The 16,339-nt window shown below is 40.8% G+C and overlaps 1 protein-coding gene across 6 annotated transcripts in view; it reads left to right on the forward strand.

Annotated features, from left to right (window-relative positions):
* The window catches only part of LOC113269823 (transducin-like enhancer protein 4), a 139,585-nt gene that overhangs the window by 69,356 nt on the left and 53,890 nt on the right, over positions 1–16,339 (forward strand). For 4 of the 6 annotated variants that reach the window (XM_026518793.4, XM_044391092.3, XM_057305547.1 and 1 more), the window contains 2 exons: positions 1,254–1,458; positions 2,734–2,750. In XM_026518793.4, coding sequence (XP_026374578.1) covers positions 1,254–1,458; positions 2,734–2,750 — 222 coding nt within the window. The remainder of the gene's footprint in view (positions 1–1,253; positions 1,459–2,733; positions 2,751–16,339) is intronic. The other 2 variants (XM_026518794.4, XM_057305546.1) reach the window with 1 other exon arrangement.

A 16,339-nucleotide genomic window follows, 5' to 3' on the forward strand; every position in this document is an offset into this window, starting at 1 on the left:
GATTTGGGGAGGAGAAAAAATAATGCACTTTTTTCTTTGAAGTATTTATTAAAAAAAAAGGCATTTCAAGATCCTTTTTATCAGTGAAGGGGAACAGCATACACAGTCCTACTTGGAAAGATTCTAGAAGACTATTGGGCTGTCATAGGATCGATCTGACAAGTGATTTACTTGGAGGCATTAATTAAAACGTAATCAGTACAAAAGTTAGTCTGAGACTTCCTCAGCGCTTGTTCTCCTGGAGCACCATGAAGCAGGGTCTCCAGGGGAAGGGGGTGCCTGTGGAGGGACGCGTTTAACTTGGAGTCCTCCCGTCCCCTCCCCCTCCCCTCCGCACTGCGAGGAGGCAGCAAGGCCTGCCCAGAGCAGTTGCTGTTGCTGAGCGTGATGCGGCCTCTGCTGAGGTCCGGCACTCCCGTTGCAGCCTCTCGAGGGCTTTCTCCATGTGTCGCCAGTGTGCTGGGGAAAATGACTTTAAACTCTTGTCAGCACGGTTACCGGTGCATGCATCACAGTCCCACTCAGATAAACCTGTCACAACACAGAGGCGGCCGCTGGAGAAGAGTGCGAGGGCAGGCCTCTAGCTTTCCATTCGAGCATCACTAAACGTGCACAGAGTGCCCAATTATTTCAGCATTATTGAGCAAGCCTACAGGAGGACCCCAGCCTTGCTACATTAGATTTTCTTTAGTAATTTGCTCAAGTACCGCTGAGGACACTTACTTAAAGGGCTTAAAACGGTGGCTGCAACCAGTTTCCTTTTCTGGGTTGTTAATTCAGGTTTTCTCTTTCAAATTAACTCTCGCTGCATGCTGTGCAGCGGTTCTGGGAGAACTGTTTAACACTAATTTTCTCAATTTTCAGCTTTTTTTGTTCAACATAACTGCTTTAACAGTCACGTATATGTTTTGATTAGAAATGTACGATAGCAAGGCCGTATGTTTGGTAGAACAAAATACAGACATTTTGTTGAAGAAATCTGAGTTTCAGCTATTAAAAGGTACTTAGCTAATTTCACTATTTAAAAATTAAGTTCCTTACAGTACGGTGCGAAACCCCCAAATCTAAGGAAAAAAGAGCATTTCTCCACTCTACATCTCCCTCCCTCCCTTTCTAAAAAATTTGTATATGAAGGCTAAATCTCTCCCTCGTGGGTGTTGGGTTTTCCATGATCCTTTTGCACCTCTTTTCTTTTTTGCAGGGGGGTGTGGATATAGGGAACAAGTTCAATATCTTTGTCTCATTCCTCACAGCAGCAACAACTCCAGGCCCAGCATTTATCACATGGACATGGTCTGCCGGTGCCTCTGACCCCACACCCTTCGGGACTTCAGCCCCCTGCCATTCCACCCATCGGGAGCAGTGCCAGCCTTCTGGCCCTCTCCAGCGCCCTGGGAGGCCAGTCCCACCTTCCAATTAAAGATGAGAAGAAGCACCATGACAATGATCACCAAAGAGGTGAGTGATTCCCTCAAGATGTCAGCCTGCTGTTACCTGCCCACCACTGAGTGTGGGTTCCAGATACTGTTGTTTATTCTGTCTCTGGATTTAATTTTCCCAGTGACTACACAGAGGATTTCTGCTGGAAGGTAAATGAATGATTGGAAGCAATCTTTTTCCAAAGGATCCCCTAGTGGTTTGCAACAGTGAATGCAGTCCCCAAAGGCAAGGGGTCCTGGTTCCTGGTTACTGCCTTTGACCCCTTGCTACCCACCTCCTATGTTCCCCAAGTCTGAATCGGTAATGAAATCCCACAGTGCTCTGTGTTTGAAATAGTGAGTGGCCTTAATAGCTAATTTTGACCTATTCTGTTTTGGGGAAGGACTTACTGATAAAGACTCACTTGATAATTTGACAGAGTCAATTATTATTTATAAATCAGATCAGCCTATATGGTGCAGTAAAAATCTCTCAGGTAAGAAAACAATTTTAGTAGTCTTAGTAATGGAGAAAGTACAGCCCAAATTAATGAAATCTGTTGGTTTAACTACCTCTCTCACACAGGCTGTCTACAAGCATGAAATTAACTCATTTCTTCCTATAAGACCAACACAATTGTTATGCGAATAATTGATTTAAAGGACAGTTGTGCTCCTTCTAGATTGGTTTCCTCCCTCCATTAAAGTATATGAATGGTTCAGAGATATTTTGGTGTGACCGTATGTTTGTATGGTGCTTACTAATACTTTTTATTAGTTAGTGGCAGAAAAGCAAATGAAGAAGTCTCTCCCAGCATTCCTTTGTGGGAATTTAGTTAGCACATGGGTGGTTCATTGGTTAGAAGGGTGTGGTTATAATTACAACCTCATATCTACTCCTGTTTCAGTGTCATTACCATGAATTATAATCTTGGGTAAATGATTTTTATCACATAAACATAAATTTCCCATCTCTGATGTTGGAAACACTGTAGTATTTCTCATCCAGTTACATTAATGCTATGATCCAGAGCTGAAGCATGACGGTGAACACTTTCTTAAGTGGACAAGTCGATAAGGAGTATAAATAATCTGAATTAGCCAGCTTTGGTTTCTGAATTTGTGTCAGAGTAGATTGGTGCTTTGTGGATCTGGTTGAATAGTATTAATAATTAACTTTACTGCAAAGATGACATCTGTGCCATTTATTATTTAACAGAGATGAAGTTTGATAAATGTATGATTTTATGTAAACTAACTGGTACTTTCTTTCTCCTTCTTCCCACCACCTGTGCTGTTGCTGTTTGGCCTACAGACAGAGACTCCATCAAGGTAGGACTCCAATTCACAGATGAATGAATGGCTTAAAGGTCTCTAAATGATGTGAATAAATCTGGTTATGGATTCTTGGAGATTCACAGAATGATTTGGTGGGCTTTACCAAACCGTGGTTAACTGTATTTTTGATTACTTTCAGTCGTGTGGTTGAGATTTTTGAAAATATTGGTCTCATTTTTCTATCACAATTGGATTTGTAGCCCAGGATGGAACTATGGAAGATCTGGCTCACGTTGCTTCTTTTATTATGTCTTGCTATGTGAGGAAGAATAACTACTTTTTTTTCAGTTAGGCTTTGGCTATAAGATAAATAATAATGAAAAGTAAATAAATTGATTTATAAGAAATATACATTAGTCTCATTTTAGAAAACAGTTCTATCCTACAAGACGCCCTAACAAAATGTATAAAAGCATTCTTCTCTGCCAGAAAGATATTTATTTATTTAACAACATCTTGTTTTCCAGTATAGCAAGTTATTCTCCTTAGGTTTTGCATCTCTCTTATCTGCTTCTGTATCTCTTTACAGACAAGTTGTAGGGAAAGAGGAAAAGTATTTAGGGCCTAATTATTTGGATGTGATTGTGCAACACCAGAATGGGGTGTGCTGAGGATGCCTGAATTTATAGAGTAAGCTAAACGAGAAAAACAGGCTACCACGGCAGGAAGTGAGGAAGGCATGAAAATTGCTTGATCACTTTTGAGCCAGGCACGATGTAAATATGCCAGTGTGTTATGCATAATTGCCTACATGTATGTGTTGTATTTTGTAAAGATTAAAAGGACAAGGCCGTTCTCAGGCATTGGCCAGTGCCCAGATGCTGTCAAGTCCTTTCCTTGTATTTTGCAACAGTTGTTCTGGAGCATAGGCAGTTACATCTCTTGTAGTTTTTAATGAAGTTATGTGTATGAAGACTAAAATCTTCCCCTAGAACCACCTGTGCTGTCCCTTTGAACGCCTCTTTACTCTCTGTCCTTTTTTCCAAAACCCTTACATAATGGAAAATAAAAATTAAGTGTATCTATTTTACCCTTCAAGAGTCTTTGTAATTTGAAAGGGCATCTGTACGCCTATAGAAATGTCAACATTTACAATTGGAACTGCACACACTGACTTATTTAATTACGCTTTTACAGTTGTGTGTTTTGTTGTGTAATATGCATATCAGGACCTAGATTAAAAGAAGCGATTTTGATATGAGTGTTCCACACATGTGTACTTAGGAAGTGGTAAGTAAATGCACTGACCAGAATTAGCTGATAGCAGCCCTTGGAAAGCCTGTCTAGTTATTCTGGGGCCAACGATATAAACATTCCCTGCCTTCTTATGATAAATACATACCTTTAGGCAGGCCAGTGAACTAAACAAAAGCCTCTTCTCCAGCCCCACTCTGAGAAGACTGTGAAAATATTTATACTCCAGTGCACACTTTTGTGTCAATTACATTTTATATTCCCTTATGCCAGACCAGGGTGTATTTTGAAATCATCTATAATCATTCAGGATGAGTCTGGGAGTGAGTGTCTACGTAGCTAGAAGCCAGGGGGAAAACAAAGAGGAAATAGGGGTGGATGATTTGGCCTTGATTTATTATGGAATGGTAGCTATAAACAGATGTTCCTGTTGGGTACGGTTCTCAAGATTTGAAGTTGTGTCGGGTTTAGGGCTGTGCTGTGGCTTTGCAAGGTGAAACAAGTTTGCTAATTTTCGTAAATGTGTTCTGTGATGCTCAGAGAAGCGGTTAGGTGCTTGTTCCATTGATCGTCCTCATCCTCCCTTAAGTGGCTCCTGGTTAAGAGGGGCTTTTTATGATTGTCTGCTGTGTGACTTGAGATGGTTTTTATCAGCCGGAGCGTGCCAGTTGCCTGCAGCTGGAGTCAGGCTTGTATGAAATAATTTATTCATGCAGGATAATGCTCCTTAACATTTCACAGGTAATGAACGTGACATAAATTTCCTTCTTGCTTTTAATTTTTCCCTTTCCTCTTCTAATGTGCAAACAGGCAGCTCTGGTACTCTAAATAATAAGTAATTTTTGGCCATCTGTCAAAAGGAAATTTCAATACAAATTTAAATTAATGGTGCCTGAAATTTTTTATAGCTCCTCTAAAAGCCTTTAATGTGCAGAAAATTCTGAATCTGCTGGTAGTAATTAGTGTTGCATGTAATGAGGATGTGGGCAATGTTATACAGCCCCAGTGTAACATTTTGATATGGTAGCAAAATTTTGATTTATACAAGGTTGTGGATGGGTTTAATTGTGAGAGACACTTTAAAATGTTTTCTTGACGTTACAGATTATTAAACAGGGCAGATTTCAGAATAGCTCATAAAATGTAATTTAAACTTACTGTAAAGATTCAGGTAATTAAGGTGTTTTACCTTTTTAGGTGTCAAGTAAAATGAGAGAAATTCACTTGTTAAAGTGTTGGGCTTTTTTCTTCCTTTTCCTTTCTCTTCTAGGAAGTTCTGTGGCCACTAAACCACATGCTATTGGCTTTATTGATCTTGTTTTCTATAGCTCCAGGAGCCAAGTTCATTCCTAAGCCTTTTATTTACAGACCTGTATCTGAAGTTTTTCAACAAGGCTAGAGAATGTAAATATGGACCTAAAGGAGAAAGCACTGTGGGAGCCCAAGAATCAAGTTTATTTGATGATGAGAAACCAGAACGGTGTGTATTCTAGGGCTGTTGAGGATAAGAGTTTAGGGCGTCTGCTCGTCATTTGACTATCTAGTAACTCCATGTGTCCAAAGCGAAGCCCCAGAAACATGGACCATGATCCACTCTTGTCCTTGGTGGTAGGTTGGAAGGCCCAAATTTAGCTGTCCCAAGAGGACCCCCGAAATGAGGCTCCTACCTCTCTCTCCTGACTGGGGGCTTTCTCACCATCTTCTGGAATGTTTAGTACCATTTCTCTCATCCCTTGAAACAACAGAAGCGAAACCAAGGAAGCATTTTCTGGGATGGTGGAATCTTCCAGTGCTCATGCCTCCTGGTGGCAAAGGGGTAAAAGTTGGTTGGCTTCAAAGTGGTGACAGAGCAGACATTTCCATGTGCTGCCAGGAGCTGCCCAGTTGCTGGTGGTACCAGTTCATGAAGAGAAGTCATTACATTCCTCATATCATTATCTTTCTCATCTGAGTGGCTGATGGGAGGGTATTGATTCAGAACTATGAAGGCTAAGTACCCAAAACTTGCTAGGAATTTGAGGTTGAGAAATTAGTCTTATTAACCGCAAATGCCTACACATCTCTAATACCTTCTAGCAAATAACGGATACCCAGATCAAGACGAGTTTCAATAGAAATAGCAAAATTCACTGTCACCAACTGTTGATAAGCTCCGTGGCCACTCCCAAATTGATATTATTGTGCATACTTTATTATTTCATTAGTCCTTTTAATGTATGTTATGTGTCCTGTTTTTTATCCCAAATGCAGTCACCTCCTTGAGTGAGACCTGGGAAGGATTTGCCATTTTTTATTTGTAAAATAGAGCACAAGTACATTTTTTTTCCTACAAAGTGGTGGTGCTTTTCTTATTTCATTGGATAGTCTTTCCCGAAGTGCTATGTGCATCATCAGAGTACGATCATTTTTAGCGACTTGTGCACTGCCAGATTAATCTCCAGAAACAGTGTACCATCTTAAAAGGCCGTGTTTGTTCTCACACAATCCGCCAGTACTGAACTTGATAATTTTTGTGATCTTTGCTAGTGTAAGTAAGGATGGTGCACTTTACTTTTCTAAATTTAGATTTGGCTGTTTTTCAAGCTAAATGCTTTTCTATGAGTGTACATACTGTGTGTCCCCCACCCCGTGTGAATTCTTTGTTTTTGTTTAAGGGTTTTCCTACTAATCTGGTCATTAGTCACATCTAAGACAATGCCTGTTCATTCTGCCTCAGCTGCATTTGGTGTTTATTCTGTGCAGATGACTAAAACATCATACGTTGCTTTTCATCTCATCTCCAATTATTTCCTGTTGGCAATAAATGTTTATTAATAGACAATTAGACTAAGGCTGTTTTTATGTAAAAATTGAAGTATGTGATTCAGGCCAAGAAAGCACTTTTATCTCATTAGTTGGGTGTTACAGGTGAAAGTGGGTTTTTAGCCTGAACTAACAGAATGATTACTTCCGTTTGCCACTTCGCTTTGTACATCAAGACTTAATGGTTAAGGTTCTGTTCCAGGATCTTGTGTGACCTGTGTGATTTGGTGTTTTTTTGTTTTTGTTTTTCCTGTCTGAAAGGAGTAACAGTCCAAAAAGAGTGTGCCTTTTATGTTTAACCCTTTGGCATGTCTTGTGTGTGAGAAAGTTGGAGAAGAAGCCACTTGAGAAAGAAAGAGGGGGAGCAGTGGGAGAGGGGATAACCAAATGGTCCAGGGGGTTGTGTTTTTAAACCACCCCCACATGCACCTGTTCAAAATAAGAATTTTGTAATTTTACCTTTCAGGAGAAAGCTGGGTGGGATTGATTTTCATTACTATAGACTTTAAAAGGACATGTTATAGAAAGACAAAGGCATAAAAGTAAGAGGAGACTAGATTAAAAAGAGGAATAGATGAAATCTATAGAACACCAAGGAGAAGGGTATAAACAAAAAATGAAAAATAAAGCAAAAACACCACCACCAAACTTAAACTGTTTTCGGGCTTGCATTATGTCCTGTTTTTTCCCTCAGTCATCAGTAATCTGAGAAAAGAAGCTAATTCAGGAGTGTAACTTGGACACTGCATCTTATCCACTCTGACCTAGGGGAACAATAAGGTGGATTCCTACTCAGTCCCGCTGCTTGCATGTGTAAGTCATAGTTCAGATTTCAACTGGGAAGGTGGGTGGCATGTGCTAGTCTCTTTTCAGATGTGAAGAAAGGCTTGGAGGTGTTAAGGCCCTGTCCAAGGTCACATAGCCAGGACTGCCCTCAAAGAAAAGCTTTCTGCGTGATCCAGTCTGATTCTTCATTAATAAAAATTTGAAATGTACTTAGAAGTAGAAATACTAGTGCAAAGATCCTCCATATACTGAACATCAGTGTGTAAGAGTTACCAATTTTGAGGCACATTTTAATCTATTCCTTTATTTCTTTGCTGAAGTATTTTAAAGCAAACCCGGATAGCATGCATTTGCCTTTATGTACTTCAGGATGTAAAATGAACACATCTCTTTAAATAATAGACCCTTTTTTTTTTTTTTTTTGCCTAGAAATAGACACCCAATAACAGACATACTGCCTTTAAACACTCAATAAAAGTAATTATTTGACAGCTTCTAATATCCAGCCTATAAGCAAACATCTTTGATGAATTCCAATAATTGGTTGGCCTGAAATGGGGTCCAAAGAGGATCCATTTCATTTTAATATCTCTCAGGTCTCTTTTAATTTAAGTGTTTCCTTCACTTTGAAGATTTTTCATATGCCATTGACTTGTTAGAAGAACCTGGTCTAGCCTTCTGTAGAATGGCCCATATTCTAGGTGTCTCTTTGTGCTTCCTTGTGGTGGCAAGAATACTTTCTGCTGAATCATGCCAGGAAAAGTCTTTTTCTTATGCTGGGAAAATGGGTAGAAGAATGATCCCTAGGTTTGCACGTAATTGTTGGCTATAAACAGTTTAATGAAATTTATTAATAAACAAGGGAGTAAAATATCTAGAAATGATGCTGATCATTGATAAACAGAATTCCCTTTGTATCCTTTAACCTTCAAACACAGACTGTGATGTTTATTTGAAGTCCAGCCCCACTTTCCAGACATAAGTATTGCTTGACAGGCCTTTAAAAATAGATTTTTAAGTAGAATTTTTTAAGTATGTCAAGTACATCTGTGTCCTTGTGGGTTGTGTCCTATAGATGCCCTGTGCCCCAACTGAATAAAGTTCTCTCCCATTAAATTTTTAGCTCCTTGAGGGCAAGAATCTTAATCTTTTTTGTTGGAACTGTATAGGAAGACAAATCTAGGCTTAGCTAAGAAGGCGAATTATAATAGAATTAGGAAAATCCAGACCCTGCTGGGAATCCTTGCTCCCTCTAGTAAGCTGTGTGTCAGTGGCAAGTCAGTTTAACTTCCCTGGATCTCAAAGGTATAATGCTGGGTATTTTTTCAGGCATTTGGAATTAGATGGTTTCTTAAGTAATTCAGTTCCATCCTGCAAGTGAATTTTACAATAAAAATCTTATTCCATAGGGTATGTTTCATCATTAAAGTTGGTTATACCATTAGCTAAATAAACACGGTGGTAATTGTATTTCATTTGGGGGGTTGAGGGTAAGGGGATGGTTTAATGTTTTAATGTATGCCTCTCAAGCATTCAATGTTTAACTCTTTTCAATTTTACAAAATAAGACGGTAACGAAATTAAATGTTTCAGCATCATTGTTGCTTTTTTGTTATTTATAGAAGTATTTGTTTCTAATGTGTATTTTACTATTTAGAGTTACCTTATCAAAGGACAACCAGGAACTTTTGTTCTGTGGGTTTATGATGCAGTAATTTGTTCAGTATTAATTGATACCTGCCTCTAGGCATGTGAGCTGTGTGAAATGTAACAGGTGCCCTAATTCCAGAAAATATGTTGTAATTGTTTGTTTGTCGAACAGATGAATAAATATCTTTAGGGCATAGCTGGTCCTCAGGTGGCAAGCATGAATGGATTAATGATGTGACTGGGGGAGACGGTGCTTGTTTGCTGTGCCCTCCTCCACCACCGATCACCCAGGCAGAACAAATAGTAATTAACAGGGGTGGGTTGGTGGTGGAGTCTGCCTTCCCCAACTGATTTTTGGCAGGGGTGGTTTCTATTCCTCCATGATCCAGCCCTCTTATTTATTAAACAAACATTTTCATCCTGGTGTTTAATGTGTCTAAATTTCTTAATTATTTCATGGAAACTATTGCATGGTAAGGTTAATATCTAACATTTTAAAAAAAAATTTAGAGGGGCCCAAGACGTATTGAAACGTTTTAACTAGCACTTTAATTTCAAGAGCTTTGGTTTCTCAAAATGCAGGTAATTCTACCAAAAGAAGTCAAAGAATTGTTCACCATCTTTTTTTGTATTCTTCCAGTAACACTTAACTCATAACCTACTCTGGCAAAATTATAAGATCACCCGGGGTAGCTGCATACTCTCACTTCTCAAGCTTTCTTGAATCATTCCCTCTGGTAATCCTTCCATTTACCTGTATCCAACTTACATATTTTGTTCTATGATGGTTTGAAGTAATTCATGTATCTTTTAGGTTAAAGGCTTCCTACACCTGGGGGCCATCACTAAGGGTTGTATTTTCAGATGTAAAGAGGAATCATATCTAATTTTTACCATGACAGCTGCTCTGGGACAGGATTGAACACAGTTTGGGTCTCATGAAAGAGGACTAGATAGGAAGTGTGCTGAGGGCTGAGTAGTACTTCCTGCAAGCATTTTAGATTCTCTGAAATAAGCTTGCCACTAAATGAAAGTAATAAAATCGTATTTCAAGACTAAATGCTGCTTAGATCTTTCAGATCAAAACTTTAAATCTTAGAGTTGAATACTTAGTTGTTTTACTTTGAATCTAAAAATCGACCCAAAGTACTGTTACTTTAACTTTATTGGATTCGCTGCTCAGAACCAATCCAATTATTTCTGCCTGTAGTAAATTACAGTGCTATAAAAAACATTTTGGGCTTCCCTCACTAGTATTGTAACTTAGATTTCTGTTTATTTGTGATAGTCGTAGTTGGTGATTAAGCACCCCCCGCCCGTGGGATCCCCAGTGCCTGTAGTTGGGCTTCAGCCCCTCGCGAAACAGCCACATATACTTGTACGGAACCCCCTCCCACATAATCTACCTTTCTTCCCTGGCTGTTGAATATTCCATCCCTTCCTCAACCACTAAATGTTCAAGAAAAGCTTATGCTTTCCTGTCCTTCACATCCCCCCCCCCCCCCCCCCCGACCCTTGTACTGAATTGCAGTGGGGTGGAAGTTAAAATGTCTTAAGTATTGTCCTTGTAAGTGAGCTTTCTAAGATGGTGATAGGGTGAGCAAGAGGAATTCTTTTTCATGGAAATGGACTCATTATTTAATTGTATCACACCCTCAGGATTCTTGAATCTGTCTTTCAAAACTGGTACTTTTCAAGTTGCTGAGTGTTCAGATATAAGGGGAGGAGGAGAGGGGAGGAGGGAGGTAAACAGGTTAGTGATGCCACCCAATGAGAGAGGCCAGTAGGCGATATAATAACACCTCTCATTTTTATTTATTTCTTATGGTCATTTTAATTATAGAAATTTTTGAGTATTCTCTTCATTTGTCTTTCTTTAAACTTCTGTTTTCTTGAGCGACATTTGGCCTTTTGAACAACAAAATAAAATTGGAAATGCTAATGTTTTGAGCCAACTAAAGGCGGAAAATAAAAATGTCACCATGGTAACAAAGCTGCTTTCTAGATGGTTTCCTAAGATATGCCTGAACTAGAAGCAGATGTCTGATTTGAGAATCTTGCCTCCTTCAATGTAAACAAATAACTTCTGGGCAGGTGTTGGAAATAATATGGAAATCCTATTAAGGGGCCCTGGGTTCCTGTCAGTCAGGAAGCCCGTGCCACAAAAGGGCTGGTTGTCACATAAAGGAGCAGAGTAAATTCTCATTAGGCTTGAGCTTTTCCCAGGAAATGATTGTCTCAGTGTGTTCTTTCTCCTGTGAATCTGAATGTAAGCTGTTGCTTCTATTGATCTATTCACTGGCTTTATTTTTCTCCTCTTCATTCCAGATCCTCCCTCACCCAGCCAGCCTGTATTCTCCCCCTCACCCACCCCTTCCCTTTAGATTAACACTTGATCTGTGCTACTGCTCTGAGAGTTGTGACATTTGTGATTTTAACCTCCCACCCTGGGTTGGGGTGGGTGGGGTGGGGGAGGAGGGGAAGTCAGTCTTCGTCCCTGGGCCTGTTGGACAAAGAACCCGGCTGATTAGGCCACCGCTGGGGGGCTGTTTGGAGCCAGCACAGTGAGTGACAGCCAGTCGTGAATACTGTTCTGTGTATATTTACTTGGAGTTATATTTGTGTTAATTAAGCAAAAACTAAAAGCATGAAGAGACAGCATTTTGTGAACTTTTTAAAACGTGCTTAGTTGTCTCGGTAAGCCTCTAAAACTGCGTGAATACGGTAGCCACTGGCCATGTGAAGCATTTTAAATTTAAATTTGTTGAAATGAAATAAAATTTTACAAACTGATTTCTCCGTTGCACTAGCCACACTTCATGTGCTCAGCAGCCATCCGTGGCTGCCACACCAGTGCAGGTATGGAACATTCCCATCATCACAGAAAGTTCTGCTAGATAGGAAGAGACTTCGGCCCGGTAAGGCTTGCTGGTTCTCCTGTTCCTTCCGGTTAAAACTGACTGTGATGTTCAAAAGCCAGGTTCCTCCCCATGCACAGAAAGTAAGGGGCATGTGCACGTTTTGGTTTGGTAGTAGCTTCTGTTCTCAGAAATCGTTGATGTGGTCAGCTGCACTAATATAGTGATCTTTAAATGCTTGTAGGTCTTTTTTTCCTTTGTGGAACTGGTGGAGCAGTTTCACATGGATCTTCCCAAAATGGACCCCCAGGAGATGCATTTTAATGTTTCTAGATAGAAAGTTGAGGCAGTTTGGTGGTGGTGGGAGGGTTTGAAGGCTGTGCATAACGATGGCTCTTTATAATACTCGGGAAGGTTAAATGTGGATAAGCACAAAACAAGGCTTCAGAAAAGCCACACTATTATTATGCAGCATTTCTCGGACTATAGTCCCCGAGACGCACTTCATAAAGCCAATAAAGCTCGCACTGGTGGTCTCCTGTTGCCCTAGCAACGGACCATGGGGCACAGTGTATGTGAAATGCATGAACATCTGTGAATTAATCTTTTTTAGTTTGTTCTTTTCTTGGCACTGATTGGGCCACTCGGGCTTGTGCCTGTGACACTGTGTGCGGAGGGGTAATCTGGAGCAGTCCCCAGGGTCTTGCCCTAAAGTGGATGGTGGAATGGCAAGTGAAGGGAGATTTATCCTGGTAGTGCATGCGGCAGTGGAGGGATTTGGCCCGACAGCACTCTCGGTGGGATGTTATTAGCTTACTTTCTGGTGCATGGGGAAATGAATAAAAAATTTTCTAGTAAATCTGGGCATTATTGGGTTTATTGGGCTGCCCTGAAAAAATAATCTTTGGAGAAAATTGAAATAATCACTTGCGTTCCTACCACAGTGATCAGGACCTGAAAGGTCTCAGAGTTGTCCCACACCCTTGCCCCAGCCCCAGCCCCAGGCCCAGTTTCGGCCTGGGGATTATAACCACACCACATTGGGCTTGTTGGAGGGAGGCTCCTGAATTGGGTGCTTAGGCTGGAACCTGTTTTCATAATAAAAATCTGGGAGTAACCTAGTCTGTCCTTATTTAGGAAATTTTAAACTAAGTTGGTGACATTTTTGCCCTTGCGAAAATGGAGCAAACTGTGACTAATAGAAAATTAAAGAGCAAGGCATCCAGGAATAATACTTTGGTTAGATAAGTTACTCCCCCACTCCCAATAGGATTGTCTTCGGTTCCTCCCATTTTCAAACTGGTGCCCTCCCTCCAGACGGTAGCGCCATCCCGCAGTCCTCAGTTCCTCCTGTCAGTGCCAGATGCTCGCTTGTGAACGGGTTTGCTCACCCTTGTCATTTTCAATTCCCTTCTCCTCTTCCTTTTTTCTTCCTCTCCCCTTCTTTGGTCGCCCTCCGTTCTTCCTTATGGGTCGACGCTTTTTCTTCCCTGAGGAGGAATGAAAGAATATTACATATAAAGTGTCCCTTGTTGGATGTCGTCTGTTTAGTTGGTAGGGAGAAGAGTTGCTTTAATAACTGTATTAAGACAGAAGTCCGTGGAACATGCTAGTCCATATATGATTTGCTTGATTGTCTTTAAAATAATTGAGGGTCGTTTAGGTAGGAAGAACTGTCAGTGTGTATGTTTACCTTTAGATATTAAAAAGGCACCTCTGAACCTCTGAGGCGGAGCGATTTTCCTGATTTTCTGTAGACAACTCACCCCCAATTATTATTTTAATGGCTCCTGACTTTGAAACGTGTTGGTGTCGATACATGAACTTGAAAATTGAGCAGTGCAGCCTAAATTAAACATTCAAAGTTGGTAGGTATTGATTTGGCAGCTGGAGGGCAAATCGGCCTGAACTGGGTCTTTGGGGGTGCAAGGTAAACATTAGATATACAGTCCCTTCCCTCAGTTGTTTTCCTTTTAAAGTATGGAACTGAGATGTGCTGCCTTCTGAGTAGAATAAAATATATTAATGGATGGTTTCTCTTCATTTCTCTAAGCTTCTGGTTAGTCCTGAATTCTTTTAAAATGTGCATATAGAACTAGTTTATGGTGATTGGAGGACAGCTCTTGAAGGCAGTCTTCCCAGGAGGCTGCCTGGGCTGATGTGCAAATCCATGCAAACCTGGGACCTTTAGCAAACGCTGACAGCAGTGCCCGTGACAGCGTTCTGCAGACCCCCAGCCTCCATGGTGGTGCGTGCCTTTTTACTTGTGTTCAGGTAGTATTTTGTAGGAATCAGCAAAACAACTGGACTATAGGCTAAAACGTTCTATTGTTGGACTTGTGGGTGTTTGAACCCCCTCACCTTGCTTTTCAGGTGGTTTCTCTGATTAAAAAAAGTTTTCTGTTGCTGCTCCCAGTAAATAGCCCCATTTCAGTTCAGACGAAATTGTCCTCTTTCAAGAATCTTTGTATTTTTTTCGTCAAGAATCTTTGTTAAAGTTACCAACTTTCTAGTTGATACTGGAAGCCAGCCTCAGAAAATACAACAGTTACAGGGGTTATTAAAGACCTTTAGGAGGAAGTAGAATTCTCAAGTTGCTTTTCGTGTTCTGGTCTAGTATTTGTTTTTTGAAAGCACAATTCTTTATGCCAAGAACTAAAAATTCTTAGACGCTTCTGGTAAGAAGTGAGACTCCTGCAGTGAAGTAATAAGTGGCGGTGAGTACACTGGCTATCGTGAGCAGACGTGAGTTTGAATCTCTTGTTTCCTTCACCTGTGTTTGACCAAGTGCATTACAGGCAGTAATTTTATGATCTGGCTGTTTGGAGGCTGGAAAAGGAAAGCAGACACAAATAATCTAGAAGGGAAGAGGGCTGTCTCTAGCATTCAGATATTTTATCCTTACTCTATGGACTAGCCTAGCAAACAACATAATCGTTGAATTTTATTTTTAATTCTTTAACGTTTTATGTTTTTAAAGTGTTCATAGAAATAAAATCAGTACTTTTGTTCCTGTTGTGGATCATACCTGGATCTGTAAAAAACCAAAGGTTTTAAAGGGAAAAAATTCTCGCATGGTTTTCTGATGCCCTGCAGTGGAATGTTTGGTGTAGAAGTGATCTCAAAAGATGGGATTCCCACAAAATGACGTGCTAGCTTCCTGTTGGTCCTACCCCTAACATTTGTGGGGCCTGGGAAAGAGTACAAATGGAAGCCCTCATACCATATGTCTGATTATTTAAGAGTTATAATTCCAGTTAATAAATATACTTTCATGATTATCTGAAAGGCCAGGATTGAATTTGAAATTCTCAGGGCCTTTGGAGTTCATTGCTGGAACCACGTGGGCCCTCACCTGTGCTCTTGTAGTAGATACCCCAGCTCTCACTTCAAAGCTTTGTTGTCATGCCAGTGGCTGCCCTCAGGTCCAGGTATGCGCAAACTCTCACCTTGGTCTACCCTTGGGGGGCTCCAGAAAGACTTGGGTAAACCCTGCGTGAGGGTCAGGAATGCAGGGTCCTGGTGCCCAGTTCAGGGCCTAGAGGCAGGGAGTGTGTCATGTCCCTTCGGTCCTGAGGGAGGGGTGCAGCTGGATGAGGGCCCAGACCCCAGTCAGGGTTCCCCCTTCCCAGGCCGTTTAGTTTATGTATGATTTCACAAGCCGTACATTTAAGAGAAAAGAAAGGAAAGTGGGGATTTGGAATGATTACATCTCAAAGTAATTCTTCGCTAAATAAACGTCAACATTTTTATCAAAATTAGGCCAGGGCATCGATGTTCTAAAGTACAGTCTTTTAGGAACAGGTACTTTTAAACTATGCTTTGTAGCTCGTTAATACATTTCTCGTGATGCTTTTAAAATGCTCCCTTAAAAATCGTAAATGCATATTGTACCTGTCGGCAGTGGTTATGAAAGGTGGCGGGGGGCGACTTTTAAAGTTGAACAAGGTAAAAGATGGTGGAGCACCACGCTTGGTCTTCGGTTGCCCTGAATGGCTGAGTAAGTGGCCGTCTGCTCGGCCCCACCCCCAGTCGGGGTCATAGTGAAGCTTAGGCCTGTAGCGACAATGCCAGGCAAGGTTAGACCCAAAAGGATTAGTTGTAAAGACTTGGCTTTCTTAGACTAGAGATTATCACTGGGAACTAACGCGGGTCATGATTTCGGTTTTCATCGGCCTTTGTTCCTTTATGTGCTTCTGCGGTCGGACAGCTGGAAGTGCCGCAGAAATATTTGAAGAGCCCTGTTTAGTAGTTTACGTGGGAAGTCATTGAATAATTCACATAACAAATGAT

Source organism: Ursus arctos, unplaced genomic scaffold (genome assembly GCF_023065955.2).
Source record: "Ursus arctos isolate Adak ecotype North America unplaced genomic scaffold, UrsArc2.0 scaffold_33, whole genome shotgun sequence".
Classification (NCBI taxonomy): Eukaryota; Metazoa; Chordata; class Mammalia; order Carnivora; family Ursidae; genus Ursus; species Ursus arctos.